The sequence below is a fragment of the Pseudogymnoascus verrucosus genome (genome assembly GCF_001662655.1).
Source record: "Pseudogymnoascus verrucosus strain UAMH 10579 unplaced genomic scaffold scaffold_19, whole genome shotgun sequence".
In the NCBI taxonomy this organism is placed as follows: domain Eukaryota; kingdom Fungi; phylum Ascomycota; class Leotiomycetes; order Thelebolales; family Thelebolaceae; genus Pseudogymnoascus; species Pseudogymnoascus verrucosus.
In genome coordinates this window covers 375,446-402,898 of record NW_017263670.1, presented here as the reverse complement: position 1 = coordinate 402,898, position 27,453 = coordinate 375,446, and the positions used below count along the sequence as shown (strand labels likewise).

Genomic DNA, 27,453 nt, shown 5'->3' with positions numbered 1-27,453 from the left:
AAGATGCGCGGAGATGTCAGGCAAAGATGCCATGATGCCCCAATGAGGATGCGATGAGGTTAAAATGAAGAGGCGGCGATTGACAGGGCAAGGCTGAGTGAAAGGGGCATAAGATTTGCGGTTAAAGGGTGTCGAAGACTGTTGAAGCCTGTCGACCCTCTACATCCTACATAGCACCGAGTTCTTACCGTTCTACCGCCAGGCCGGACTGACTGGGCTTCCCTGTCCTGTCCTGTCCTGCGCTGCCATGATCCCAACCGTGCACTCCGGGCTGGATTGGGAAGATCATCATCATCTGTATGCAGAATTGAGGATCTGAAGATGGCATCAATTAGGGACGATCATAGCCAGGGAGGGCCTGTAATCGAAAGATGAAGGTCGGTTTAGGGGTTGAGTTTAGTTAGCATAGTCCGAGTGGGCGTATAGTGGAGGGAGAGTGGACGCGCTTATTTGGAAGTTGTGATGCTATAAGGTGCTATATGGCTTGGCAGCGATTTCGAATTTCAGCCACGCCTTGCGTCATAATTGCTGAAATCAACACCAAAAACACTCCAACCCCATCAAATATCAACACTAGCAACGAATAACAATAAACAGTGATAAACAAGGCTAATAAATATCATTTTTTACCTTGCATTACTCGCTTTCCTGCTAGTAATTGTCGTATAATTACACACTGACACTACAACTACGTGTACTAGACTGCAGAATATTAGTAATTCTCATGCCCGCCCATTGTAACTTATATTTTCTTTTGTTAGTTCGCCCTTTGCTCCTTCCCTGTTATTCCTCTGTCTGTCTCTATTGTTGAATTCAAGCTCTTCTTGGTCCCCGTTGTTCTCACTGTCCCCATCCACTCCATAGCCCCTTCTTCGCGCCCATCGCCCCATTATCCCCATCCCCCTTCCCTCCCCAATTGTCAGCTTGGCCAGGTCCACTACCCTGCCCTCCTTTCCCCTGCCTCATCCTCATCCCCACCCTGCCCCATCTTACCCGTCTTGCCCATCTGCCCCATCTGATCCTGCTCCGTCCCGTCTTTGCGTGCTTAACAGAGCGGGCCCTTACCTCTGCCGGACCCATGGCGGCCCCAAGGCGGTCGACAACCGCAACCATGCCAAATACGTCGATCATTTATGAGAAATTCACTGCATTTTCACTTTCAGACCACACCCAAAACTCACTTCGGATCTCATCTCCACCAGTCCCCCTCCCCTGTCTTCCCCCCCCCCGTTTTGATCTACCCCAGTCAACCTACCCCCACTATCACACTATCATACCCCTACCCTACCCTAGCACTACTCATTATTCACTTTAGCCGGCCTGTCATGGCGTGCATCCTATGATGCCATGATGCCATTGTGAGCTTGCTATCCCATATTGTATGCACCGCCGGCAGTCCATAGTAAGCTTTCCCTCAAGTCCCCCTTCCCGCTCTCCTCTTCACCACGGCTTAAGCCCAAAAGCTTGGGAATTTCAATATCTGAATTTCAATTTCCCTCGTCCACCTTGGCCCTGCTGATCACCGCATTCGGAGTTGCGAGTGGGGGTGATAACTGTCAGGCTGCTCTTCCATCCGTCGTCTTGCATTTCAAATCTCACATCTCCCATCTCCGGCCTACTTTCGTCCGATATTCTTCCAACTCCCCACCATTGAGACAATACAAATCAGTATTGTCTCCCCTCCCCCCACCTTCTTGCCTCTTCCTACATCTTTATCCCCTTCCATCTTCCCATCTCTCTCCCTTACTTCCACTCTCACTGGCTATCCTATAAATGCAAGGGTAGCTGCTCTCGATCCTTCTTCCACCTTCATCCAACAACAACAAACTTTGCTTTGCTTGCTAGCTCAACCAACAACTCCCTTCTTTGCTTGTTCACACAACAATCAAACGGCTTCAAAATGAAGTTCCTCAAGTTGTCTTCTGTTGTTCTGGCTTTGCCATTTGCAATTGCCAACCCCGTCAAGAATGTCGACTTCGCCCACGGCCAGCCCAGCGATGGCAAACTGAAGGGCGGTCCGATCTTGGGTAAGTCGTGATAACCCCATTCCATCTGGATTCACAGCATGTGCATCACCACTTTCACAACCTCACTACCCCCTACCACTTTCATCTCCACTTGCAACATCGCCAAGTCACATCACTAACACACACCCAGGTGGCACCAACCACGCAATTGACCTCCAGAACCCCGACAACCTTGGCCGTCAGTCCACCGACGGAGGCCGCGTCAAGAGCTTGAAGTGGAGCTTCAGTGAGGGCAAGACCAACATCTACAATGGTGGTTGGATCCGCGAGCAGGTCATCACTGATCTGCCCCAGAGCCACGACATTGCTGCTGCCCAGCTTCATCTCAGGAAGGGCGCCCTCCGCGAGCTTCACTGGCACACCACTGTATGTTCTCTCCCACCCACCCCTTCCCATTGTCTGTCTTGATTGTGAGTGCTGATGAGTTTCTACAGGCTGAGTGGGGTTACGTCTACGCCGGCCGCATGTTGATTTCCGCCGTTGATGAGCACGGAAACTACACCGTCGATACGCTCAAGGAGGGCGATATCTGGTACTTCCCCAAGGGATCTGCACACACCATCCAGGGTCTCGATGATGAGAACGAGGCTCTCGTCGCTTTCGACAATGGTGAGCACCTCCCAACCTCCCTTCACCAAGGAAATCTCAAACTGACAAACCTAGGCGACTTTGACGCCTCCGGAACGACCTTCATGGTCGACGACTGGATCGCGCACACCCCTCGCGATATCCTCGCCAAGAACTTCGGCGTCGACGTCTCCGTCTTTGACGACATCCCCGACAAGGACCCATACATCTTCAACGCCACCTCGACGACCACCCCAGATAGCGGACCAGAGAGCGGTCTCACCGGCCCCAGCTCTTACATCTTCCACGACTCGGCGACTAAGGCCAGTGTTCCTATCCCAGGTGGTGGCGGTCATATTTCGATTGTCGACTCGAGGAACTTCCCCATCTCTACTACTATTGCTGCTGCCATTATTACGCTCAAGCCTGGTGCGCTTCGTGAGCTCCACTGGCATCCTAATGTGAGTCTCAGTCCCAACCACCCCCAGCCCCCCTGCCACGAAACTCCCCAACCAAACCACTGAGACCAAACGTCATCTTTTTCTGCTGGATTTAACTGACACCCCACAGGCCGAGGAGTGGCTCTACTTCCACAAGGGCACGGCCCAGGCAACCATCTTCATCGGTGGCGGCAACTCTCGCACCATCGACCTCGTCGCCGGAGACGTCGCCGTCTTCCCCGACAACTCCGGGCACTACGTCCTCAACACCTCCCCTACTGAGGACCTGGTGTGGATTGAGCTGTACAAGTCCGAGCGCGTGGCTGACATCTCGCTGACGCAGTGGTTGGCTCTTACTCCCCCTGACATCGTGGCCAGCACCCTCAAGATCTCGAGGGAGGTGGTGGATAAGTTGAAGAAGGAGAAGCAGCTTCTTCTGAAGTAAGCGGTTTTTTGGATAATAGTGGGAGAGAGTGAGAGATTTATCGCGGCCTTTGGTTTTGGCTAGCTCATCTCATCTCATCTCGACTTTACTTGGTATATCCGTCTTGGCGACGTTCTTCTGGTTTAGAGAGTAATAATGTGGAGAAGAAAGAGAGAGAGTTATACAGGGGGATATGAAGCCTTTCGAGGATAATTTGGTTAGGTGGTTTGGATGACGGATTGATGGATAGTTCGCCCAGTTGATGGGTGCTGATTTGGTGGTGGTGCCTACCTAGTTTGGACATCGTCGCCGCCGCCGCTTCTTCTCGGCTTTTCTGCGTTGGAGGCTACTTTACCTTAATGAAATCAAACATTTATTAATTTTTGACGTCTTCTTCTGTTGTGATACCATATGCGTACCCCCAATGTCTCGGCTGTGTGGGTGGTTGAGACAGGTACGAAGATGCCATCGAAGACATTCTGAGACAGATTATCGAGGTATTGAGTTAGTCATGGCTGTGCATGAAATGTCGCTTCCTGTGGTTCAGCCCTTTGGTACGACGCTGGGGAAGAATACACACATGGCGGACGCGGGCTTATCCCGTCGACGTTGAGGTGTTTATACTTACAACCGTCCTATCCGGCCCCTTACCTCACCTATTTCGTTTCTTGAAAGAAGCCGACGAATAGGTCTTAATACCACCAAGCAGGTCTTCAAAAAAAGGCAGGTTCAATTTCAAATTTCCGCTTTTCTATTTTAAGTTTTAAGTCTTCCTTTGTAGTCGCTCTATTTTAAATCTCCCTCTGCACCCACCCTTCCTTCGAAGTTACGTTAAGTGGAATAATCGGACACATCATATCGCTGTAGCGATAGACGCACAAACCCGCGGCTCGCGGCTACCTACCATACCGCATCGCTCGTCCACGTGCTTCTTCGCTATTGTATCTGGAAATGAGATAATGCAGCGCGAGCACGTTGTGGTCATCACGCTTCTCCGCATTACAGGCTGCGTGAGACGGAAAGAAGAAGGCCCCTTGCGTCTTGTGGGAAGATGCAGGAAACCTTATTTTGGTGTCATGTGGGGGGGTACGTAGCCGTTCGGGAGAAAGGGAGGTAAGAGGGGGCGAGGGGGATATTTGTGGAAGGGTTGGGATGGGAGGTTTGGAGGTTTGGAGGCTGTGGGGAAGGGTAGTATGGCGGACCATGGGGGAATATGGATGTGATGGCGGCTGTGTAGTGGATGCCGGCAATATGGGTGAGTTGGTTTGGAGTTATGTCGATGTACGTTGAAAGAGTTAGGGAAGACGATTGCCAGGAAACAGACAAGGTTCTGCGTATAAATCTCCGTGAGTAAGGTGGGTACAATAGCGGGGCAACGCAACAAAGTTATGATCTATTCCAGTCATCACTGAGGTCTTAAGAAGGGTGGTTGGGAGCCTCGGTGCGAGGGGTTCAATGTGTGCTTGCTGGGACCTTGGTTTCGATATTCTCTCTTGGAAATGGAGTAGAATTAGGCAGGACTAGGCGGTCGAATTCTCGGCGGCGTTGAGAACAAGGGGAGGAAGCTGATGAGCCGCTCTTGGCCTGGAAGTATATACAAGAAATGTGCTGGATGTTTGAAATTTTTCAACTCAACAACACACAACACATCAGACACAAGTTCAACATCAAGATTAAGCTCCTGTTCTACTATGAGATACATTCTGAAAACACCAGACCACGGGTCATAGCTTATTAACACGCCTAACCACATAGTAATATCCAGCCTTCATAGCAAACGTCGATCCGCACCACTGCTTCACTGAAGCCCAGGTGATATAATACATAATACGGCCCGGCTTTGCACTTTGTGACATTAAATTGCATAAAAGGGTATCTTGCCACCTATTTCCTATATTTACAGCATAACGAAACCCGCCATAGTAACAGCAACAACAAGCAGCGCTGAACCTCGACGGTTTAATGTCCCAGTCCCTCCAAATTTAGCCCAGACCTCGCATTTCCCGTGGCCGGCATTGTATTTGGCAGCCGGGCCGATCGCGAGGCTCTTCACCGGCTGAGGTAGCTGCTGGCACTCTCCCCCTTCCTTCGTCTGGCAGCTTGTCTCGAACCAGGGGAAGTCTTTGGGAGCAAAGGCGTCGTCGCGGTTTTGGATACAGTCTTCGAAGGCGTAGATGTAGAGGACCCATGTACCGTCTGCGTCGTGCTTGATGTCGCCGGTTTGGTTGACTTGCTGGTACCAAATGTTTGTGTAGTTGGTGTTGGCATTGTAGGAGGCGCGGTTGCTTAATAAGTAGTCGACTCCCTGGGTAGGTGCGTCGTCGAGGATTTTCGAGACGTCTTGGGAGCCGTTGTCTGAAGGCTGGGTGAAGACGTCTGTGAGGTTGAAGCAGACGTAACCTGTTGGGATGGTGCTGGTGGTTAAGGAGATGGCGTTGGCGATGTTGTCTTGTTTACAGATCGCTTCTTCGGGAGTGGGGAAGAAGGATACGGTGAAGTTGACATTTCCTTGTCTTTTGAGGGTGGAAAAAGAATGTCAGCGCTGTAGCAGGAGGAGGTTGGAGATAAAGAAATAATACCAAATATGGGGTTATTACTTTTCCGCATATGCACCGATTAGCCAAAGGGATAGAAGCAAGAAATGTTTGAGCAGCATCATGTTTTGCAATTGGGAATTAATAGTGCAAGTAAATCGTGTCCGTGTAGTTGCGTTGAAACTTTGTATTTGATGCAATGCAAACTCTCTATTGAGATGTTAAGAAGAAATTAATGTCTTACGGGCGATGAGGAGAGGTTAAATACTACTGCTAACGGGTCAATCAATCAGATGAGGGCACCCAATTGCTCTATATAATAAGTAACCTTTCCTGTTCTCTACAAGAAGCATTAACCCTGAATGATTGTCAGCTGAAAATAGAAGGCGACCTGTCAACGTTAGTGTTAGAACGAGATGATCAATATTAGTCGACCCATGGCGTCATATGTAGCACTCCCCAGATTCTATATGATGTCAGGCCAGTGTTTCTGAGTTTCGCTGAATCCTGTAGGATCGCATGCCAGTCCTGTCCAGTCAAATAGTAGCGATTCCTTGACGATCTTGTTGGAGATTCCAGGGATGATCTGGTATTTGCCAAGAAATAGTAAATAGCCCTGATTTTTGGCGTTTCCCGGGCCTATCCCACTGGCTCACTAGTTTGATAACCAGCTAAACGACAGAGCGGTTAGGAACTGAGGGTTTCAGCCACTCCCAAGGAATCTTGTATATAGTTATGTTGCTAATTGACCCAAACTGTGATCATCCAGGTCACTAGCCCTCCGCATGCGACAGCACAGTGTTTACTGATGACACTAGCAATGTAAGGTTAGCGCTGCCGAGTAGCTTTGATCTATCCGAGTATGAAGTATTCGGGGACGAATGATATGAGCCGAGCGCGTTAAGCCAAGCCGCTACTCGGCAGATCTGTGACCAGGCAGGCTAGCCTTGTGATAAGTTCAAGGCAGGTACTCGTCATACTTCTTGTTGGGTTTATGACAAGTAAACCGCCCGTTGGATACTCTTCGTACATGTCCTCATAGTATGAGGACATGTACGAAGAGTAGCCATTCAGCTCCTATGAGGCTCATAGGAGCTGAATGGTACAGTCGCGAGTTGAATATCAACTGAGAAACTGATTAGCCACAAGCTGCTTCCTGCGAGATGAGTTCTCAGATGCGGGCAGTGAGTTCCCCATCGAAATTTAGAGGAAGTAAGAAAGAAGTATCAAAATAAAGTCTCACTGGCTCCAAGTAACTTATTCACTCTCACCCCCCCGCTGACTTACTAGAGCTCTTGGAGTATGCGGCACGGAGAAACCATATAAACTGCAGAGAGGGGAGTGTCCTTCTTCTGACCACCACTGCCTATTATCTTCTTCATACTCACATCCAAACTGAAAATGCAACCAGACCTACAATCTTCACTTCTTTCCGAGATAATTGACCCTCTTGTTGGTAGGCCTCGCTTCACCCGAAGATAATCTTTATGGCGACAAAAGGCTCGGATTACTTTTATAATATTGAAATAATCTTATAAACCTATTTTGCCAATTGGCAGAGCTAAAATAGCTAACAAAGCCTCAACTATAGTTAAGCCTAATGCCTCGATAGCTTTTAAGTTAAATGAAGCGGACAAAACGTTTCTGGTTCTGCACCCCGCATGTGCTGGAACACCGTCAAATCTATTCTTCAAAAACACGAATGCATCACCTGCTCCGGTGATAAGCTCGGTGACATGTTCCCCAAGTCCATCCCTGACATATTCGATTTGTGCTCCCTGTGAGCAGAGCTTCTTCACCAGGGCATCGGTGTCAGCAACCACAGAAACTTCGTCCGCGATGGCTTTAACAATGAACATGGGCATTTGAGGGGTTCCGTGCGTTCCCATTAAGCCAGTTTCAGCGAGGATCGCTTGAGGGATAGAGCTTGACAAGAAAGCATCTCCATCCTTAAAATAAGAAAATATATCGTCGCCAGCATAGTCAAGTATACCCTTATCCAAACACTGAGTTTTGGCCCTATTAAAGTTGTCTGCTTTAGATGGGATGAGGCTATCGTTGAGTAGGACAGCGAGATCGGGGTAGGCTGAAGCAAGGCCAAGAATGCCAGCGGGGGCAAAGCCAGCGAATGGGCCTTTATTAATGGTTCTTAAGACCGATGAGATGTTTGGAACCAGGCTATTTAGAGCGACGCCGGCGAAATTAAGCTCGGGAGCATAGCTGGGTTGCAGTTCTGCTGCCCATTCCGAAGCAAGGGAGCCGCCAGAGTATCCCCACATTTGGTATGTAGCTGAGGATGAAACCCCAGTTATATCACCAGAGGCAAGGGCCGCGCGCACAGAGTCGAGAGTCGCTTGACCGGCTTGGATGCCGGACGTGAATGCGGCTTGAGGACCTTCGTAGTCAGGCGTATTGACAATCCATCCCTGATCCAGAGCAGCAATGACGAGGAGAACCTCAGCGACGCTACTACCGGTATTTAAAAATTCGGCACCGTTCTGGAGTGCGTATGAAGGAGCGCAGTTTACCCAGGAGGCATCCTCAGCAAATTGGTAGGATAGCAGCTTTCTTGTATCTGCATTATGTGGGACAATGACAGTGGTGACTGACGCTTGAGCATTTCCTAGACTGTCTGTAGTCCGGTAAAGAAGCTGGTATGCGCCTTGGATGTTGATGGGAAGAACGGTGAAAAGTGATAGAGAGTTAGGAACAGTCCTTGACCGCAGAATCGTCCCAGGAGCCGAACTCTCATAACCGTCAGGTGGGAAGTAGAAGGGGTCGTCACTAGGATAAATCGGTGCCGATCGGTCCCAAACAGGCGGTGTTAAAGGGAGGGAACGAGCGAGGACCAATTGAAGAAAAAAGACCAGGCTTGTAAACCCGAACCCAACTTGAAGAAGGGATCCCATTGTGAAGATGCGCCGAAGTATGGAGATATCTAAAGGTATTGACAATCAACGAACAAAGACGATATCGAGGATATTGCGAATTAATATATAAAAATTGCGCCAACGAAACAATGCAACTATCAATCGAAGAAATTGCTTGTGATAGTGTGTTTCCAGTGCCCAACATCGTATTCCTATCAACCCCGCACACTTCTCCCCGCATACTTTTCTCCGCACTTTTCCCCGCCTGGGGTAATAACTGGGCTCAGAGGTGGTAGGAAGACAATGCATAGTTCCCTACAAAATTACTAATTAAGGGATATCTAGTAAGCCGTTAAGGTTCTGCCGAGGGGCACATGTCTAGAGGTTCAGAGTAAATCGACGAATAATCGAAGGACATATTAATAAAGAAATAGCTTGTGACAGTACCTTTTCTTTAACACCCAACCATTATTTTTTGCATCTAAGTTGAGGATGCGACATAATACGCGGCACATAGTGGGGCTATAGTATGGAACTGTGAAAGGGGAAGGAGGAGATCGACGCCAGGCCGCTGAATTTTGCCGGGGTTATAGTACTACTCTGTAAAAAGACACGGGAGGGGGCGGGAGGAGGGTACGTTTGCCTGCAAGTAGTTGAACGGATCCTCTAGGGTTAAAGACACCTCACGGGATAAATGAACAAATTCTCTGAAACTCCTGGATTCTGGCCCAAAAATCGTGGAGACGCGGAGGAGATACATGTAATCGTCCCTTATCTTTTCGGATGCCGATAGTGAAACGCCGAAGGTCTTCGGCGAAATGAACATTGCGGTGCCCATAACATGACCTAATTAGGTATAGTTTCTATAACCCTAGCCTTGTAGCTTTTACTATAGGGGGGCATTAAAAGATCACGCGGTTAGAATCCCCGTGGAACCCCGCGGGTTCCTGTACGCAGGGCTGGCGTACATTAGCTGGACTGCAACTGATAGCTGACTATTCTACACACGTGGCGAGGAGAATGCAAATGTTACTCAATACTCGCCATACTACAGCAAACCTCTAACAGATAGAACCAACGCCAAAAATCACACGAGCTTCAGAAATAGAGTTACCGCTTTATATCCTGCTATTAATTTAGTCTCTTGTGGTTTGCGTGGCACCTCTGTACTTTTGGGACTTATGGCTCACATGAAAAATAAGAGAAAGGCACAAATTGGCACGAAAAAGTTGCTCCGCCTCACCCCACTCACCTTGATTACCTCCCCAGCTCACCCTGCTCCCGCCCCCCCACCCTTCAGGCGGCAAGGGTCGAGATTCCGGGATATGCCTATTGGCAGGGTTAAAACTATTTATCTAGGATACGCAAGCTTGTGTATGGCAGAGCGGATGGGATGCCCAATTATCTTGAGTCTATGGTCGTATGTGATGGATATACTTTTAGTCTGGTTTAAGTACGGCGATGATGAATACACCAACTTGCCAATGTTTCGATATGAGAAGCTTAGCTTCCAACCTCGGCGCTGAGTAGCTAGCCTAACATTGACCAGGCTGTTTCCAGTGTATTTGGCACTCCATAGAAGGTTCGGGACAGTCTCCACGATTCTCAATTTTTCTCAACTCTATCCCAAACTACCCACCTCACCGGTCAACCTCCTTCAACCCCACCCACAACTCCGGCTTCGTCATAGAGTGAAACACTTTCTGCGTTTTCATCCTCCTCTCAAACCCCCAGGCACTATTCTCTCCCTCATACCTCCCCCGATCAATCGCCATGTCAAAACTCCACAGCAAATGTGCCGCTACAAGCCGCATCTCCATATACGCCAGGTTCCGCCCAATGCACACTCTCGGTCCAGTGCCGAATGGTAACGATGCACCGAGTCGGTCATTCGCGTATTCCTCTCCCTCGCTGAGCCACCGCTCGGGCCTAAAATCGTCAGGGTCATGGAAATTTAGTTTTGAACGCGTTGATGCCCATGGGGAGACAGCAACGGTCGTGCCGGCTGGGACGTAGAAGCCATCGATCGTCGCGCCGCCACGGGGGACGATGCGCTGCTGGCTCGCACCCGAGGGCGGAAAGAGGCGGAGCGCTTCGTGGATGGTTGCTTCAAGATAGCGGAGGTTTCGGACGTTTTCCCACTTGATGTCTTCTGCGTCTGGGATGGCGGAGCGGATCTCAGATACGACACGTGCGTAAACGGTGGGGTGAGTGCAGATGTAGTATGTCCACCCCGTTAGAGTGGTGGCTGTTGTGTCCGTGCCAGCACTGATGAAGAGGGCCATGTTGAGTTTGATTTCTGTGTCTGAAAGGGAGTTCTTGGCTTCATTGTGTTTGAGGATCTGGTAGATGAAATCTGTGTGTTCACGGTCTCCGTCTGCGAGACGTTTTGCTGTCTTCTCCCGTGAGTTGTTGAGGTGGGTGTTTCGCCATTGTGCGGCTTTGGCGGGGACGAGTAGTTTGGTTGCGAGGGACTCGAGAAGGGTGCCTACGCCGCAGAGGCGGCGGATTCCTTGGGTCCAGGTGGCGGCTATGAAGACGTTGATGACCGAAGTGGACCATTCTGTTGCTGAGGCCTGGTCGAGGCAGCCGAAGGGTTCGGCGAAGCAGAGGTCGCCCATTACATCAAAGGAGATGTAGGTGACTGTATGTTATTAGTTAGGTGATCGTGGGAAGTGATGATTGGGGGTGGCTTACACCAACTTGAGACGTCCACGGGCTGGTTTGCAGCTGCCTTTTTCTTGAGTACGGCAACCAGCTTATTAACATGGAGTCGAAGTAAGCTTTCATGCTGGAGTAACGCCGTGTTCGTGAATAGGTAACCCAATGCCCTACGCTGGCGAGTGTGTTCTGCATTGAGAGCCAGACTCACTCCAGTCTGACCCTCGACACTGCCCACGGCTCCGAGGAAGATAGCACTCTTTTCCATGTTCAGACCACCTTTCTACGGGTTGATTAGCTCGGATTTTGTTTATTTGGGGCTTAACTTACTCGTAGACCGTAAATTTCTTCCCGTGCTTCAACACTGACGAAGCTGAGTTCTCCGGGGGAGACTCGCACGATTGGGCCATATTTTTCGTGCAATGACCTGTAGTATGTGTGCTGGTTTCCCGTGACCAAAGCAATGGTGGCAGGAATATCAGAAACTCTGTTTGCCCATGGTCCGGGGGCTGAGCGAAGAGGGTGAAAGAAAAGCCTCTGGATGATCTGGAGCAGAAGGGCAGCAACGACCTAGTGATAATGAGCAAGATTTCTCAAATCTAAGTGATTAACTCACGAGGAGAGCAGCTGTCGTGGCTATTGACGCCACAGAGAATTGACTGATCATCACTAGTGATTATATGAAGCAAATTTCAGAAATATCCAACTATCCATAAAGTGAGTTTGTGCGCTTCCAATTGATTTTCTGAATCAGGGATTAATTATGATGTTGTACCTGCTAAGCTCGTGGCTCCGGTAATGTTGGAATAAGCTGTGAGACTTCGACAAACCTTACGGGTTCAGTATAAGCATATCTACCAAGTTATGAGTCTATATAAAGCACCTTGGTAGTTATACTGGCTGACCTTCTTCTTGAAACTGCACAATGCATACAAAATACGTGCTCTGTAACCTTGGCGCTACAAGTAAGATCCACGACGATATACCTGGGTAGATATGCTCGACATCCAAAGCTTACCTTGGCAGGCAAAGATCGTAAGAATATGCCCTCAAGGTTGACCCTAACAACCAAGGTAGATTGCCAGTGAATTTAAGGTATTACGAGCATTATCCCGAGTTTGTAAAGATGAATCTGTCCCCTTTATTAATTTGTACTGTATTTGGTCTATTTGTCCCTACTGAGGTTATTGTTCGTGCTTAGCATATTCGATCGGCGTTTATCCGAGCTCTGATAGGAATTGCGAATAATCAATCAATGTGCTCAAAGTACCTCACATGTCCGCGCGACTTTGAGCACAATTAAGGTACTCCAGGGGCTGCAGGTACCAGGGCATGGGGTGTATTTAATTTTTGAATAGCGGCAGGGGTATCACTAATTCACAATCGATGCACTTCAATAGTTCTCGAGTGAATCCATGGCAGAAGTATAAGACTGCGGGCTCAGGTATTTGCTCAGTTTCTATCAGGAGACCACAAAATAATATCCGTAACTATCACCCGCAGAGACCAAATAATACCAAGAGCAATCAGCCCAAGCAGACCTGAAAATCACCTCCAGAGCACGCTCACATCATACCAATTCAGCTATGGCCGACACCGAAGAATTAGCAAAAGGCTACACAGCTCTCAACGGCACCCAATACGACGCTGGTAAATTCCTCCTCAAAAGACTGAACATCACCACCGGAAACAACATCCTTGACGTCGGCTGCGGCCCCGGCGATATCACCGCACACATTGCTAGCATTGTTGGCCCCAGCGGCAGTGTTGTTGGCATCGATCCAAGCAAAGAGCGCATCGCCCTCGCAAACGAGATCGCCACACCAAATCTCTCATTCTACGTTGGCCGCGCCGAGGACCTCTCACGTTTCGAGTCCAACAGCATTGATGTGGTGTTTGTGAACTCTACGTTCCACTGGGTGGAGGACCAGGCGACCGCAATGAAAGAATTCGCGCGTGTGCTGAAGTCTGGGGGACGTGTTGGGATTTCAGGGGGATCCGGCGATTTTGAGGCAGCGCACGAAAAGATCAAGGCGGATGTACTCTCGCGAGAGCCGTACCGCAAGTATCCCATAACGAGCGGGCCGAAGTTCCTGAAGAGAAGTGAGATAGAGGGTCTGCTTGATGCGGCGGGGTTGGAGAAGAGGGAGATTGTGGTGAATACTATTGTCAAGGAGGCGAAGGATGGGGCTGCTATGATTGAATGGTTGGATACGAGTTCGTCGGGGAAGACATACGGAGGGATTCCTCTGGACTTGAGGCCGCAAGCAAGGGAGGAGATGAAGGTGGAATGGGCCAGGATTACTACGGAGGAGGGGATTAAGATGGATATGGAGTTGTTGGTCACGGTGGCCACGAAGTAAGGGGGTCATTAGATTTATAAAAATAATCCACAACACCCTCCGAGTTTTTAATTTGTGCCACCAGAAATAACAATATTGGCCTTTTAAAACTCTAGCCAAGCAATTACACTACGTGCAATACGCCCAGCAGTATAATATGCTCATCTCGCGCTACGTGGCATTGTGCAGCTCCAGTACTCTCAAACATACTCCCGCTCCCTTGTCGCGCCGAGCCGTGAATTATCGCAATACGAAGAGAAAATAAGAGGGACAGCATCAAGGTATCAGCTACCTTGTGAGATAAATAAGATGCTGATGACACCAAAGTAGAGTTGCCTTGCTAGCTAGACCTGATGCCGAGAAGCCTCCAGGGTGGCCGGCATTCGCTTTTCCGCAGGTGATCATCATGAAAAGCCACATTTAAATGGAGCAAACATGCTCAAGCTTGCAGCCTATGGCCAGTAACCTGCCCGTTCCTGGCGCATAAGTGATCCGCCAACATAGATTGATCAACACAATCACTCCGAAAGTAAAGTATTCACATATATTAAAGTTGGGGTGAGTAGCTATGGAAGGGGCAAATGTCATATCACGCCTTTACTCACATATCATTCCCTGGAAAAGTGAATCGCCCATTCTCATTTATAAACGGAATCACCCCTGTTTAAAAGATAACAACATCAAGATAAACAATATACAAACCAATCTCACAGACACACTCGAGCACCACATCAACACACTCACAAATATGCAGTTAAGGGTCTCCATTGTCGGCGCCGGCCCCGCTGGATTCGCACTCGCCGCCGACCTCGACTCTCGCGGGACAAACGTATTGGTATATTCACATCCCACACATGTACGACACGCCAATTATGTCGTCGAAAACGGATGTCTTCGAGCTACTGGAAAAATCGAAGGTTCTACTACTCTTCGCGTCACATTCGACATGGCCGAGGTCATTGAGTTCTCAAAAATCATCATCCTCACTGTGCCGTCTACAGGACAGGAGACTGTATTGCGGGAGTTTAAGCAGTTTGATCTCCGACAGCACACTGTTATTGCAGTTCCAGGCAATTTATTCTCTCTCGTCGCCGATGCCGAGATGAAGATTGGATCAATCCTCGAAACAAACCTATCACCATACTCATGCCGGATGAAGGAAGGGGAGCTAGCCGTCATGGGAAAGAAGAATCTCTTCCTCATCGCCGCCTTACAAACCTCTTCCAACCCCTCATTTACCGCCGAGATCCAACGGATATTTCCTATGGAACTAAAATGGTGTCACAACGTCATTGAAGTCTGCCTGTCGAATATAAACGGGGTGTTCCACCCTCTGATGATGTTGATGAACGCTGGCCGGATCGAAAGCACATCTGGGGAATTCTTATTATACCACGATGGGCTGACACGTTCGGTGGCCAACGCAATGCTCGCTGTTGACAGGGTGCGGCTCGAGATCGGGGAAGCTTTTGGGTTCAAGCTCGACGGTGTGACACAGACGTCGAATAAGTGCTACAATCAGACTTTCACCGACCTAGTGGACCTGGCGCAGAATTCGCCACCGCATAATAAGTTGAAAGCTCCACCAACTATGGACAATAGGAATATCTCAGAGGATGTGCCAGATTTGTTGGTGTTCTGGTGTGGTCTGGCGGAGAAGCTGGGGATAGATGCCTCGCCTATTAAGGCTGTTATCACACTTGCGGAAATGGCATCGGGGGCTGATTACATGAAGACGGGAAGGAATTTGCAGAAGTTGAATTTGGAACATCTTTCGCGGAGCGAGCTTATTGAGAGATTTGGCGTTCCTCAAACACAATAAAAAAAATAACAACAAAAATATTTAAAAACTTCATTTTATTATTTGTCAAACATAAATCTAATATCATAATTTGACCTTGCTCCCTTTCCAACCCCTTATCCTTGCTCCATACACCCCAAATACCCACGGCATCGGAGCAAATGCCAGAGCCACGAATGCTAGCAAACTATTCCCCCACCCCCATCCGAGGCCATCATACATTCTCAGCCCCGCAAGCGGAATCAACGCCCCAGCAGTCCCTCTCAGCACCGCATTTGCACCAATGACGCTAGCGGCGTACTCTTCGAATGCATCAACGAGGTACGTTTGGATGCCTACAAAGATCAAGATGGAGCCAAAACCCGTGATCGCCGTTCCAATCTGCGGGACAATCCAGTGGACGTGTTCTTCAGCCGTCCAGCCGTAGATGAATAGACCGATGGGGAATGTGAGGGACCCTGGGATGGTGATTATGAATGGGAGGCGGTCTTCGGGGGCTATTGTCTTTCCCGCGGCTGCACGCTTGACGAGTGTTCTATCGCTGAAGTAACCGACGTAGAAGAGACCTATCAAGGTCCCTAGTCCGCCGGCGAGGAAGACGAGGCCGGTTGATGCGGTTGTGAAATCGTAGATTTGGCGGAAGACGAAGGAGTAGGTCGCGAAGAGGAGGTATAGTATACCATAGAGGATTGCGACGTAGATGCACATTACTGTGACTATGGGACAGAGGACGAGCATTTTTAGGGGGCGGATAATGCTGTGTTTGAAGAGTTTCTTGGGGGTGAGGTCGGAGGCGAGTCTGGATTTGTGGTTTGGGTTTCCAGTGACCTTTCGGAGTTTAGATGCTTTTCTCTCGAGTAATACCACGGGGTAGGTCTCTTTGAGGACGAGGAATGCGGCAATAGTTACAACAGCAATCTAGTAATGATCAGTACACAGCGCCCGTCCGGCTACTTTACTCTGGTGAACTCACAACAATCGAAATAGTCCAAAACATCCACCTCCAACCAGCAACCTCAGCCACATTCCCCCCAATAATCGGCCCAACCATCGGTCCAAGAATCGGTCCTACGGACCAAATCGACATAGCTTTCCCCCTCTTCTCCCTCGGCATGATATCCGCAATAGTCCCCGATCCGATCGTGATGGTAGCCACACCCGCAAACCCCGATAGAAAACGGAACGCCAGGAGCATAGACGGGTTTTGTGAAACGGCGCAGAGAATGGTGAAGGCGAGGAAGAACAAATTAGTGGTATTGTAGATGACCACCCGGCCATAAAGCTCGCTCAATGGGGCGAGGATGAGTGGTCCGCAGGCGAAGCCGAGCACGAATATAGATACAACGAAAGTTGCGAATGTGGGGGAACTGGTCTCGAAGTCTTCCATTACGAGCTGGACGCCTGGTGCCATCATGGAGGAGACGAGGGGACTGTTGGGGTTTAGTTGTTGCTCGAGTATACCCACTTATCAGTTGTCGCGAATTGCACTCACACGATGAAACTAATCACAGAAATAACACAGATATTGACCCATTTCCAACTCGACGACCAATTCATGGGGTTTTCTGGATCGTCTGGCCCATCCCACCATACAATGAACCCAGAGTCTAGCTCGGCTGGCACGTCGCCATCGCTCTCATTTTTCCAATTTGATAATGGTGGAGTATTTGCGCCATCATTTTCGTCCTTTTCGTTGTTCCCATCAACGTAAGAATTGGAACTTCCTTCAACTTGCCCTTTCTCTGCATCGCCCTGCTGAAAGATGGTAGGCGTGGACTCCCATGATGAATTCTTTGAGTCAAGTGGAGGTGGCATATCAGACTTTACACCCTAGGTCTCGACAAACACAGCAAAGCCCAACGAGTAAAGTATCGGGCAGCGAAAGTAAAAAGCCATTCCACAACCAAAAAAGATAAACAGCTCACTAAATGGCTGGGTTTATGGGTGTTGATCAAAAATATGGTGGGTTGTAACCTGGTTGGACTGCAAACTATTTAAGTGGGGTAACTTAATGTGCTCGATATGCCTCGTTCCCTTTCGAATCATGCACGACATGCCGATCATGACAGATAGAGCACAAATATTGCTCGCATCGAAAATAGTCTCTAGATAAAAGATAGGATAATTGTGTTTGTTTGCAAATATATTCGTATAATCTCAAATGGTATCAAATCTTAATCCCTCCTCAATTGGAAAATGTTGCTCCCTACAAAATGAGTCCCGTTGACAACCCGCGCCAGCTAAAGTAACAAAACTCGGTGTTACAAACGACAGAAACTACCAGGTATAGGACTCTTCAAGTAAATTCACCTTAAATCCGTCCTTCACGCAATCGATAATCTGCCTCGTGGCTTCATCCGCCATATTACCAGGACCACACACCATCACCGTCGTCTGTTGACCCGTTTCCACATGGGATCTCATCACTGTCCTGATATCCATTCTCCCTGCTATTATAGCCGACGTTAGCTGAGCTGCACTATCGTCTTTCTGGCTCTCCTCATGTACATCGTCCACCTTTGGCTCAGCCGTGCACCAGAACGAATACTCGATCCCGTCAACCTCATCTTTCGGGAGAAGGAAGTTCTGCTTCACGTGTTTGATGAGAGCTTTTTCTCTCGCGGACCAGGCGAGTATAAACCGCTTGGCCTTCTTCATGATCCTCTGACCATTTTTCGACGTTTCACCTCCGCGACGGTTCGCGCTTGAGTATTCTTGGACGAATCCAAGGATGTTCGTGATACCAATGCCGCCAACAATACAGAGAACAGTGTCGGCGATAAAGAGTGGCTGGAGGGTTGCTTTGTGGCCTGCATAGGGCCCCTCGGTATAGACAGATGTTTCCAGGCTAGCGCGAGAAGGCGAGGATAATAGGCGGCGCTGCAGCGTGGAAGTCATACCGGAATGTACACGGATGAGGAATCGAATATATGCTTTGCCCTCTGCGTGGGTTTCCGGAAGCGTTGTCGTCGAGTTCGGTTTCGAACCCAATGATATAACGCCTGGATCTTTCGCCTCCTCTTCTCTGGTGGCGGTGTCGGAACGAGCGATGGGAGAAGAAAGAAGGTTCGAAGTCGAAGTTATAGTGGTTGATGACTGTCCCTTCCAAGCCGCAATACTGAATGGATGGCTTTCCCAGAACTTACCCAGTCCAGCCAGGTAAATAAAGCTGTGCTGTCCGGGACCAAAGTCCCAAGCAGCACGTGGGAAAACAGTGACTTGCATGATATCGCAGTCGGGGATTGCTTCAATGATCGCCGTTGAACCACTGAGGCGATTGTAGTAGGCCACGCGAGCAAGTCTGGCGAATCGGTCGGCACCCCAAAAGGCAAAGGCGATGTAAAGCCATGTTTGATAGCCAAAGACATATCCGAAGTGGGGGACAAGGTGGTACCAGCATCCAACCAGGGCGATAATGACGAAGATGATGTGAGTTATGAGGAAGAATTCATAGGATCTGATGCGAATGGGCAGGATTGCAAAGCCTGCTGCGAGACAAAGCGCTATTGTTCCGATAATCCCCCAAAACTAAAACGTGTCAGTAAATCCCCCAAGTACAAATATCGTTGATCAAAGGGAGTACAATGAAACAGAGGTTGGACAACATACATAGAAAGGCATCGCTGCTTCAACAGCATACTCCGCCGCTCCACCATATCCCGGCTCGAAATATGCCAGTGTATATGCAATCGAATGGACAACCGCCTGCAGCGCAGCCACCCTCGCCGTCCAGCGATGCAAAGTTAAGAAAGCCGTCTGGTTCCATCCGGTCCAAGCAATCAAGAGATTATTTCGGCCCGCGAACAAGATGGAAATACACATATTGACCAAGCTCAGAGTGCCCGTGCGATTCCCGACGTACTCGCATAGTTCGAATTGACCAGATTTGAACCAGGTATTTGGCTGAGAGGTGCGGTAAGAAACGGACGAGAGGATTATATTCAGAATCACGAAGATGGTGATAAATATGGTGAGCGTCCGGCTTGGCACGTAGCCCACATTCCCCGGGAGAGGTTCGAGGCGCCGAGACCCGAATAAAGCCGGCAAGAAGATGTGCTGCTGAAACTTGCTCCAGAGAGTGGAGGCATGTAGCTTTGTTTGAAATCCGAGGGATGCGCTCGTGGTCTGCGCCAGAATGCCTCCGCCTATGCAGATGCCAAGGACTATGAATAGGAGTATCACCCTGAAAATTATATGTGAGCTTCACGCCCGGGGAAGATATATAAATTAACAACACAGGGTGGAAGAACGTACGAATATCTCGTGTGCATATATTCCTGTCTTGTGAATTCCTTCAGGGTGCCATGTATGGCGCTGTAGGTGTTCCCATTGACCAAGCTAGTGGTATTGAGCCACATTGCATCCTCTGAGAGCTCGACCGTCGGAGCCTTGGCAGGCAAACTGTCCTGGAAAGTCGGCTCTGACGCACCCGCAACTGCTTGAGTGCTGAAGCATTTGGCCTGTTTGTCGGCGCTGTACCCGTCGGCATTGCAGTTCTGTTGGATGCAGTATGCCATCGTCTGGAGCCAAGGGATATTGGTAGCATAGCACTCCTCGCTCGTCATCGGCATCGTGTCCATGGACATATCCATACCCATATCCATTGACATATCCATGTCCATGTTATCGTCTTCGGGGAATGTAGTGCAATTCAGATAAAGGGCGGAGAGAGAGTCGTGACAAGTCTGGCAGCAGAGGTCCTGGTACAAGGACAGGCCAAAGCCCATGATACCACTCTCTGCTGAACATCCATTCTGGATGATGCCAGACAGAGACAACACAAAGAAGGGGATAGCAGCATGCATGGTGGGCGAGTTTGTTCGTCGTTCGACTGAAGAAAGTAAATGAAGTGCGCGCAACCTCCTTCGAAGAGCTTCCGGAGCGGTTGTTCACGCTGTTTTAACTTCCAAATATATACATGAGAGTGCCAGCTCCTTGTCGGTCCATGTGTATGAGGATTATCACCAGCTCGAATGGACCCTCCACCAAGCTGGTAGATGTTGGGCGTGGCCATACTTATCTGTACCAACAAGCACTGTCGTGCTACCATGATGTGGCAAGTGTTCCCAAAAGAAACGGAAACCGGCACCATTATTCTAGCCTCAAGATTAATCTCTAGGGTTAATACAGTATTTCAAGGGATAGTAGTATGGGGTAAGAGAGGAATTGAGCAAGTTTTACAGGAGTGTGAGGTTCATTGCGCGCGTTTTTATAGCGACTGCCGACTGTCTGTGGCATTTTATTGGGTGAGCACCACAATCACCCGCAATCATCCACAATCATCCATGCAACCTGGGTGAGAAAATGGTAGATCTTAGAGCCAACCAACTGCGGGCTTTAATTTATTTAATTGCTTGTTTAATATGGGATTGCTTGTCTAATATGGCTCCCATATGGCTATTGTAGTATACTAGTATACGCAGCAAATAATTTTTAATCCACCGACATCATGCGCCCAACGTGGTAGCCACGAGGACCAGGATGACACAGCTGCACCTACTTAGCTCTTAGTGAGAGTGCACACAAACAGAGACTCATCTGGGCTCAGATCTTCCCATCCAATATCCAATTGTGTTCATTCATCGCTCTACTCTTCATGATCCCAATGACATTTGATTGAAGCGGGGCTGTCCCAGTCCTCCAAAGGATAGCAAGCTGGCGATCCATCCGTATCGACTCCTTCACCTGAACATCCGGGTTTGCTATATAGTGACATTTTAGCTAGTGACTGTAGATAAATATACAGACAAACATACGCATATAAGATGCAAGTTGCAGCGCTATATATATTAATAGACCTGTTAATGAACATGTTAGCAGGTTACTAATGTTAACGTGCAGAGTTGAAAGCTAGCCATACCCTAATTTTGAGGTATCTACACACTCCCCAGATTTGATAGGGTTAATGTTGTTCGTTCTACATTTCGAATCTCCATGGCTATTGCCCTGGTACTATTAGTCGTAGTATCCCAAAGGGTGCAATAACCTACGATTACGTGTTGGGCTGCTGCAAATGTAAAGGGGGTTGCTAGTAGCACCAAGCACTTGAAGAAATGCATGTTGTATGTGATAAGTGGCTATCAATACAAATGTGTCTGATATCAAGATGTATGGGTAAACGGTCAAAGAAATAGAGAAATGTATCAAAGTTATGTAGCATGTTTAACGGGCCAGCCTCTTAGATTATATAGACATTACCGTCGAGGGGCAAGTGATTCAAGTACAAGTGCCACCAACGGACAGATACCACATCGACATAGCACAAACAACAGCTCAAATCTAGATTCCTGTTTCATGTTACCCAATCACATCTTCGGCTCTGCTTCCGACGTTAGACAGCAGAGGCAAAGTATGTGGTTTGTGAAATATGTGATCCGTGTAGGTCTCAGATGGTTGTAGAGAGCCGAAACAAAACATGTGTGAAATGTAAGACAGGGCAGGACGTGGCCAGAATTAGGTCGGACTAGAGTAACCGTAAATGAGGCGGGTCGAACTTAGAGATGCAGGTCTGCCGTCAATCTAGATTTCCGTAGATTAGGCTGGTGCGAGGGGATTAAAGGAGTATACGTTCGCACGATGGCTAATGCCGTGGACGATTTCAACAGCGTCTCATATCACACAGCGCCATGTGTAGTGACTTAGATGGCATCTTCACTCTGCAGTGTTAATCTGCATACGATAATTTTCTTTCCACAGTAGTAAATAACCACAGGCAAGACACCGTGAGGTGGTGTTTTCAGTACCAAACATCCCATATTTCAAACAAAGCACCTGATAAACCACCATTCCTAGTTTTATATGGTCCAATTTTCTCTCATAAAATTTGCAGTTCATAAAAAGGGTATATCCTCGATGCGCTAAATATATCAAAGCATCCACGGGAATAAAAGAGCAAGTAGATATTCCGACGTTGGCAAAATCACCCACTCTCGCATCGACGTCTCTGTGCCTCGTGCGAATGCGTTCTCTCCAACCCCATTTAGGTGTTTCTCCTATGCAAATGTTGCACAATCATACACCTCTCCTACTTCCTTCGCCCGTTTATACGCTGGTCGATCTTGCACCGTATTGTACCACTTAGCCAGCATGGGATACTTCTCCAATTGGATGTAACCTCTCTGAACCGCCATGTCCATGGCAAAGATGGTGTTAAAGTCCGCCAAGCCGATGTTCTTGCCTGAGAACCACGGTTTCTCCTCAGACAGTGGGTCTTCCATAATCTGATAGATGACAGTCAAGTCTTTCATAAAGTGCATCCGAATAGGCAGCACCATCAATAGGGTAAGATAGCGCATTGGGAAGAACAGCATTGTCGGGATGACCTCGAACGTGAGGATGTGGTCGATTTTTGTGATCAAAGACCCATGCGCGAACTCCTGAAAAAAAGTGTCTCGCCTCTTGTCCTCCTCTGATTCCGGAACCCACACTCCATCCGTGTAGTGGTCAGAGAAGAACTGGAGAATGAGCCGCGTCTCGGTGAGGACGTTGGGCATGATCTGGTATGTGACTTCTGCTTCTCCGCCGACGTGTTCTAGTGTCACGGTGGGGGATTTTCCGAGTGGAAAGTGAGATTTGAGCACTTTGTATGTGTCGGCGCCTCGCCGGGGAAGATTGACGACTTTGTACTTGATGCCGGCATCTGCAAGCTCCTCCAGCGGCCACAGTGCTGAGATCGCTTTTGAGGAGGACATGTTGTACACTGTCGGGATGGTCTTTTGTTGCTTGATTCCCGCCATTGTGGTTACAGTTCAAGAATAAATTTTGTAGAGTATAAGTTGCGAAGTAGGAGATTGAAGTTTCGTTACCTTTGCTTTTGGGTATACGTTACAGAAATAAGGGATTGACGTTGTGTTTATGTGTTCTTGTTTTGTTCAGTTGATATTTAGTGCTGACCACCAAGGTTGTGGCCCGCCAATCGTCAATATCCTAAAACGGGAAAGCGCATGCCAAGACATACAGGGGTCTGATGCACGCCCTTTCTATCACTTCGGACAGAAGACTTTGAAAGCTTCAACGATATCAATCATACCATAAAGAACGACAAAATAGCTTTATGAGTATAAATCGGAGAAAATCATGGGATCTAAGACACCAGAAGAGCACCGTCGGGGCCCAAATGGTATGAATGAAATAAGTTGCTTTGCGTTGCAAGTTATTCTAACAATTTGAACAGAGTCCTCGTCAGGTGCTTCCATTGAAGCCGTCAATCCTCCCAAGCCGGCCGCAGCAAGCGGGCTGGTTCACGGTGGACTTGAAGGGGAAGATGAAGACGGAGATGGCGATGACGAGAAAACTGGAGCCGTCGTAAAGACTGATGCTGAGCCCGACACCAGTAAGCCAACCTGATGTTAATGCACACGTGAGGCTAACCCCCAGAAGGCGGGAAGAAAAAACGAAAGAGAAACAAGAAGAAGAAGACAAAGGCAGTGCATGATCAGCAGACAACTCCTCCCAGAGTTGCACTCGCCGACCTCTTCCAGGATCATCGTTATCCAGAGGGTGAGATTGCCGAGTATGCCAATCGCAATGACAATCTTGAGCGGACTACGGCCGAAGAACTTCGTCACCTATCCGTCGTGAAGGACATGGATGATGACTTTCTGATCGACTATCGCAAAGCGGCTGAAATCCATCGTCAGGTCCGCCAGTATGTGCAGACTATCGCCAAGCCGGGCGTCTCCATGAGCAAGCTCGTCGAGGAGATTGAGGAAGGCGTTCGGGCACTGACTGGCCACCAAGGTCTTGAGCCTGGAGATTCTCTCAAGGCGGGGCTAGGATTCCCGATTGGGCTGTGCTTGAACAACATAGCTGCTCACTGGACCGCCAATCCTGGAGCCAAGGAGGTTATCCTACAGTACGACGATGTCCTGAAGGTGGATTTCGGAGTCCATGTCAATGGCAGAATTGTCGACAGCGCATTTACCGTGGCTGCTAACCCGGTCTATGATAACCTCCTCGCAGCCGTCAAAGCAACCACGAATGCTGGGCTCAAGGTAAACTATCCACCTTGTTTATTGCCCACAAAGCTAATACCCCCCCAGGAAGCCGGCATCGACGCCCGCATGGACCACATGAGCTCAGTAATGCAAGAAGTAATGCAAAGCTACGAGATCGAGCTCAACGGCAAGACCCTCCCTATCAAAGCCGTCCGCGGCATCACCGGGCATAACATCCTCCGCTACCATATCCACGGGGACAAGCAAGTCCCCTTCGTGAAGACGCGGACCAACCAGCGGATGGAAGAGGGTGATATCTTCGCCATTGAAACATTCGGTAGCACTGGGAGAGGGTCGACTAGGGAGGATACGGGGGTTTATGGGTATGGACGCAATGAGCACGCCAGTGCTGCGGGTTTGCACCATGCCTCGGCCAGGTCGCTGCTCAAGACTATTGATGAGAACTTTGGGACTATTGTGTTCTCGCGGCGCTCGCTTGAGCGGGCGGGGGCGAAGAATTATCATCTTGGTATGAGGACGCTTATCTCGCATGGGATTGTTGACCAATATGGACCACTGGTTGATATTCCTGGGTCTTATGTCGCGCAGTTTGAGCACGTGAGTAGAGTCCTCAAAATTGACGATTGAACTATGCTGACAAGATCTTTGAAATAGACCGTTCTCCTCCGACCCAATTGCAAGGAGATTATCTCCCGAGGAGATGACTATTAAAGGGATATAAGAAGTCAGGGTTCAAATTGACTACGTGGATGCTGGCTGGATTTTTAATTCTACTGGTCGCCTGCTTTCAACAGCCAGGGAAAACACTCCATTAAGGTGTTTCAACACGCTCTATTCATAGTATACCTTATATCGCACTCCTTATGCGGCGGCGATGACACTCTCTTGAACCACAGAAATATCATGATTTGAACATGACTATTTACTTGTCTCACCGTAATGCCATGTGAAGTTCGATTTTGTGATACCATACCATTGATGCTGAACTATTACCTACGTACCTCTCCATACCACAAACCTTAGGTGGGACGGACGGAATAACCTCGAGAGACAAAACGCGCAGAATTGTTGCAGATGGATGGTATACGTTGCCTTCTTGTCGCTCGTGGGAACCTAGAAATGGTTTTTTGTCGACGAAGGAAGTCGCAATAATCGAGAAAAACTGTACCCAGATCCATGGCCATGGTAGAACGAGCTCAAGCCGCTGTAAATTCCGCACCTTGCAATCCTGATGGTATCTTGGATGTTAAAAAAGGGGGGAAGATATGGGACATATCGTTAGAAGTGTAAAGACATCCGCGACAATAGATGGGGCATGATTATCTCATCTCGGGGTGTACACAGCGCAGAGCGTGAAGAAGCGTCGCAAGAATTTTTCCCAGCAATATATAACGTAGACAGAGGTGCTGATCTGTACGCCGAATGGGGCGATACGACGACTACGCAGCCGATATGGTCTGGAATGAGACGAACGACACGACCGCAGGTTGGCAGCTGTTTCCGAACTGGTGGATGGAATAGCTATTCTGGTGGCGCTGGGTCCCATTTGTGCTTGATTCTCACCCAAATCGTCAAATCTCGAGAGGCGGTATCAAGACCTAGCCATATCCAGGCCCGTAGTTACGCTTCTTCAACTAGCAACAGCTTGTTACCAGACAATAAAACGGCGGATGACAAAACGCATATCTTAATCTTCCTCAATCTTCCCCAGCACCTTCTCCGCAATAGCAGCAACATGCTCCTCATCCGTTCCACAGCATCCACCGACCACCATCACTCTGGGCAAGAGCTCACAGATCTCCTTGTAACTCTCCGCCAAGGCCTCCACATCCCCCCTCTCAAGCACCGCGCTGTTATCCAACTCCTTGTGGCTCTTCTCGCTCGCGTTCGCGCGGATCAGTCCAATGCGCTTGCGCTGATCGGGGTGCATCGTGCGGAGTACGGGCAGGAAGTGACTTGGATGCGCGCAGTTGATGCCGAAGTAAGAGGCGTACTTATCTGTCGCGCCGTCGACGTGTGAGAGGGCGATGCCGAATTCGCGGTTGCCGAGGAGCGTGCCGTCGGCCTCGAGGGAGAAGGAGACGGTGATGGGGAGGCCGGCGTCGCGGGCGAGCTCGATGATGGCGATTGCTTCGGTAGGGGAGGATGTCGTCATCAGTGCGAGCATGTCTACGCCTGCTGCGGCGAGGGCGGAGATCTGAGACCGAGCTGTGGCGGGGCCATTGAGGGATGAGGTATCATGGGTCGATTTGTATGCGTCTGCGAGGGACCCGAGAGAACCACTGATGACGATGGGTGTCTCTTCTGTTTCGAACTCATCGCGGAGAGACTCTAGGAGCTCAACGGACTCACGACTGGCATAGATGACTTTCTCCGCGGGTTCGTTGTAGTTAAGGCGTCTTGCCCAGGGCTCAGAGAGGCGCCATGTGGGGGTCTGCAGGATGAGGCCGGTGCGATGGCGGCGGGCGAGGTGGATGTAGGGGGTGTAGCAGTCGCGTAAGGTCTGGGTGCCTTCCGGGGTGTCGAGCAGGGTGAAGGCGGCGAAGTGGGGGAGGGTGACGCCCTTGCGGAAAATGAGGTCAGTTTCAAGACCACCCTCGGCGAGGAAGGGTTTGCGGTTTGGATCGAGGTGGGGGAGGTGATTTCTGTATTTGGGGGCCATGACTGCTGGCATGAAATGAAAGGAAGCTTGATCTGGGTTCTGGATTTGGTGATCTGGTTGTATATAGTTCCGCGAACAGACCTTTGAAGTCGGGGCTGGTTTGTACAAGGAGTTATGAGCTTTGTGAGTTTTGAGAGTTATGAAAGTAAATAAGTTCAACCCTTATCG

The 27,453-nt window shown here is 49.2% G+C and overlaps 10 protein-coding genes across 10 annotated transcripts; 4 read left to right on the top strand and 6 right to left on the bottom strand.

Annotated features, from left to right (window-relative positions):
- Positions 1 to 1,900: 1,900 nt before the first annotated feature.
- Positions 1,901 to 3,806, top strand: VE01_04916 (uncharacterized protein; the record flags this gene model as incomplete). The annotated part of the gene is made up of 5 exons (XM_018274382.2): positions 1,901 to 2,027; positions 2,158 to 2,393; positions 2,462 to 2,636; positions 2,691 to 3,055; positions 3,165 to 3,806. The coding sequence occupies 5 exons, from the start codon at positions 1,901 to 1,903 to the stop codon at positions 3,477 to 3,479; spliced, it is 1,218 nt and encodes a 405-aa protein (XP_018130741.1). The 3' UTR covers positions 3,480 to 3,806.
- A 1,549-nt stretch (positions 3,807 to 5,355) lies between these two features.
- VE01_04915 (uncharacterized protein) lies at positions 5,356 to 8,901 on the bottom strand (the record flags this gene model as incomplete). The annotated part of the gene is made up of 2 exons (XM_018274381.1): positions 5,356 to 5,966; positions 7,704 to 8,901. The coding sequence occupies 2 exons, from the start codon at positions 8,899 to 8,901 to the stop codon at positions 5,356 to 5,358; spliced, it is 1,809 nt and encodes a 602-aa protein (XP_018130742.1).
- A 1,544-nt stretch (positions 8,902 to 10,445) lies between these two features.
- VE01_04914 (uncharacterized protein) lies at positions 10,446 to 12,190 on the bottom strand (the record flags this gene model as incomplete). Its single annotated transcript, XM_018274380.2, has 4 exons — positions 10,446 to 11,506; positions 11,560 to 11,806; positions 11,854 to 12,093; positions 12,140 to 12,190. The coding sequence occupies 4 exons, from the start codon at positions 12,188 to 12,190 to the stop codon at positions 10,503 to 10,505; spliced, it is 1,542 nt and encodes a 513-aa protein (XP_018130743.1). The 3' UTR covers positions 10,446 to 10,502.
- Positions 12,191 to 12,996: 806 nt separating this feature from the next.
- On the top strand, positions 12,997 to 13,886 carry VE01_04913 (uncharacterized protein; the record flags this gene model as incomplete). The annotated part of the gene is made up of 1 exon (XM_018274379.2): positions 12,997 to 13,886. Exon 1 carries the CDS (start codon positions 13,110 to 13,112, stop codon positions 13,884 to 13,886), a length of 777 nt encoding a protein of 258 aa, XP_018130744.1. The 5' UTR covers positions 12,997 to 13,109.
- Positions 13,887 to 14,613: 727 nt separating this feature from the next.
- On the top strand, positions 14,614 to 15,877 carry VE01_04912 (uncharacterized protein; the record flags this gene model as incomplete). The annotated part of the gene is made up of 1 exon (XM_018274378.2): positions 14,614 to 15,877. One exon carries the CDS (start codon positions 14,614 to 14,616, stop codon positions 15,685 to 15,687), a length of 1,074 nt encoding a protein of 357 aa, XP_018130745.1. The 3' UTR covers positions 15,688 to 15,877.
- Positions 15,751 to 17,613, bottom strand: VE01_04911 (uncharacterized protein; the record flags this gene model as incomplete). The annotated part of the gene is made up of 3 exons (XM_018274377.2): positions 17,159 to 17,613; positions 16,640 to 17,096; positions 15,751 to 16,584 (listed from the first exon to the last, which is right to left on the bottom strand). Exons 1-3 carry the CDS (start codon positions 17,479 to 17,481, stop codon positions 15,751 to 15,753), a joined length of 1,614 nt encoding a protein of 537 aa, XP_018130746.1. The 5' UTR covers positions 17,482 to 17,613.
- Positions 17,614 to 17,845: 232 nt separating this feature from the next.
- VE01_04910 (uncharacterized protein) lies at positions 17,846 to 20,471 on the bottom strand (the record flags this gene model as incomplete). Its single annotated transcript, XM_018274376.2, has 3 exons — positions 17,846 to 19,194; positions 19,276 to 19,849; positions 19,921 to 20,471. 3 exons carry the CDS (start codon positions 20,469 to 20,471, stop codon positions 17,944 to 17,946), a joined length of 2,376 nt encoding a protein of 791 aa, XP_018130747.1. The 3' UTR covers positions 17,846 to 17,943.
- A 2,187-nt stretch (positions 20,472 to 22,658) lies between these two features.
- VE01_04909 (uncharacterized protein) lies at positions 22,659 to 23,402 on the bottom strand (the record flags this gene model as incomplete). The annotated part of the gene is made up of 1 exon (XM_018274375.1): positions 22,659 to 23,402. The coding sequence occupies one exon, from the start codon at positions 23,400 to 23,402 to the stop codon at positions 22,659 to 22,661; it is 744 nt and encodes a 247-aa protein (XP_018130833.1).
- A 285-nt stretch (positions 23,403 to 23,687) lies between these two features.
- VE01_04908 (uncharacterized protein) lies at positions 23,688 to 25,537 on the top strand. Its single transcript, XM_059463653.1, has 5 exons — positions 23,688 to 23,785; positions 23,840 to 23,998; positions 24,046 to 24,659; positions 24,708 to 25,220; positions 25,278 to 25,537. The coding sequence occupies exons 1-5, from the start codon at positions 23,743 to 23,745 to the stop codon at positions 25,332 to 25,334; spliced, it is 1,386 nt and encodes a 461-aa protein (XP_059319736.1). The 5' UTR covers positions 23,688 to 23,742; the 3' UTR covers positions 25,335 to 25,537.
- Positions 25,375 to 27,445, bottom strand: VE01_04907 (uncharacterized protein). Its single transcript, XM_018274373.2, has one exon. The coding sequence runs from the start codon at positions 27,295 to 27,297 to the stop codon at positions 26,311 to 26,313; it is 987 nt and encodes a 328-aa protein (XP_018130841.2). The 5' UTR covers positions 27,298 to 27,445; the 3' UTR covers positions 25,375 to 26,310.
- Positions 27,446 to 27,453: the final 8 nt, after the last annotated feature.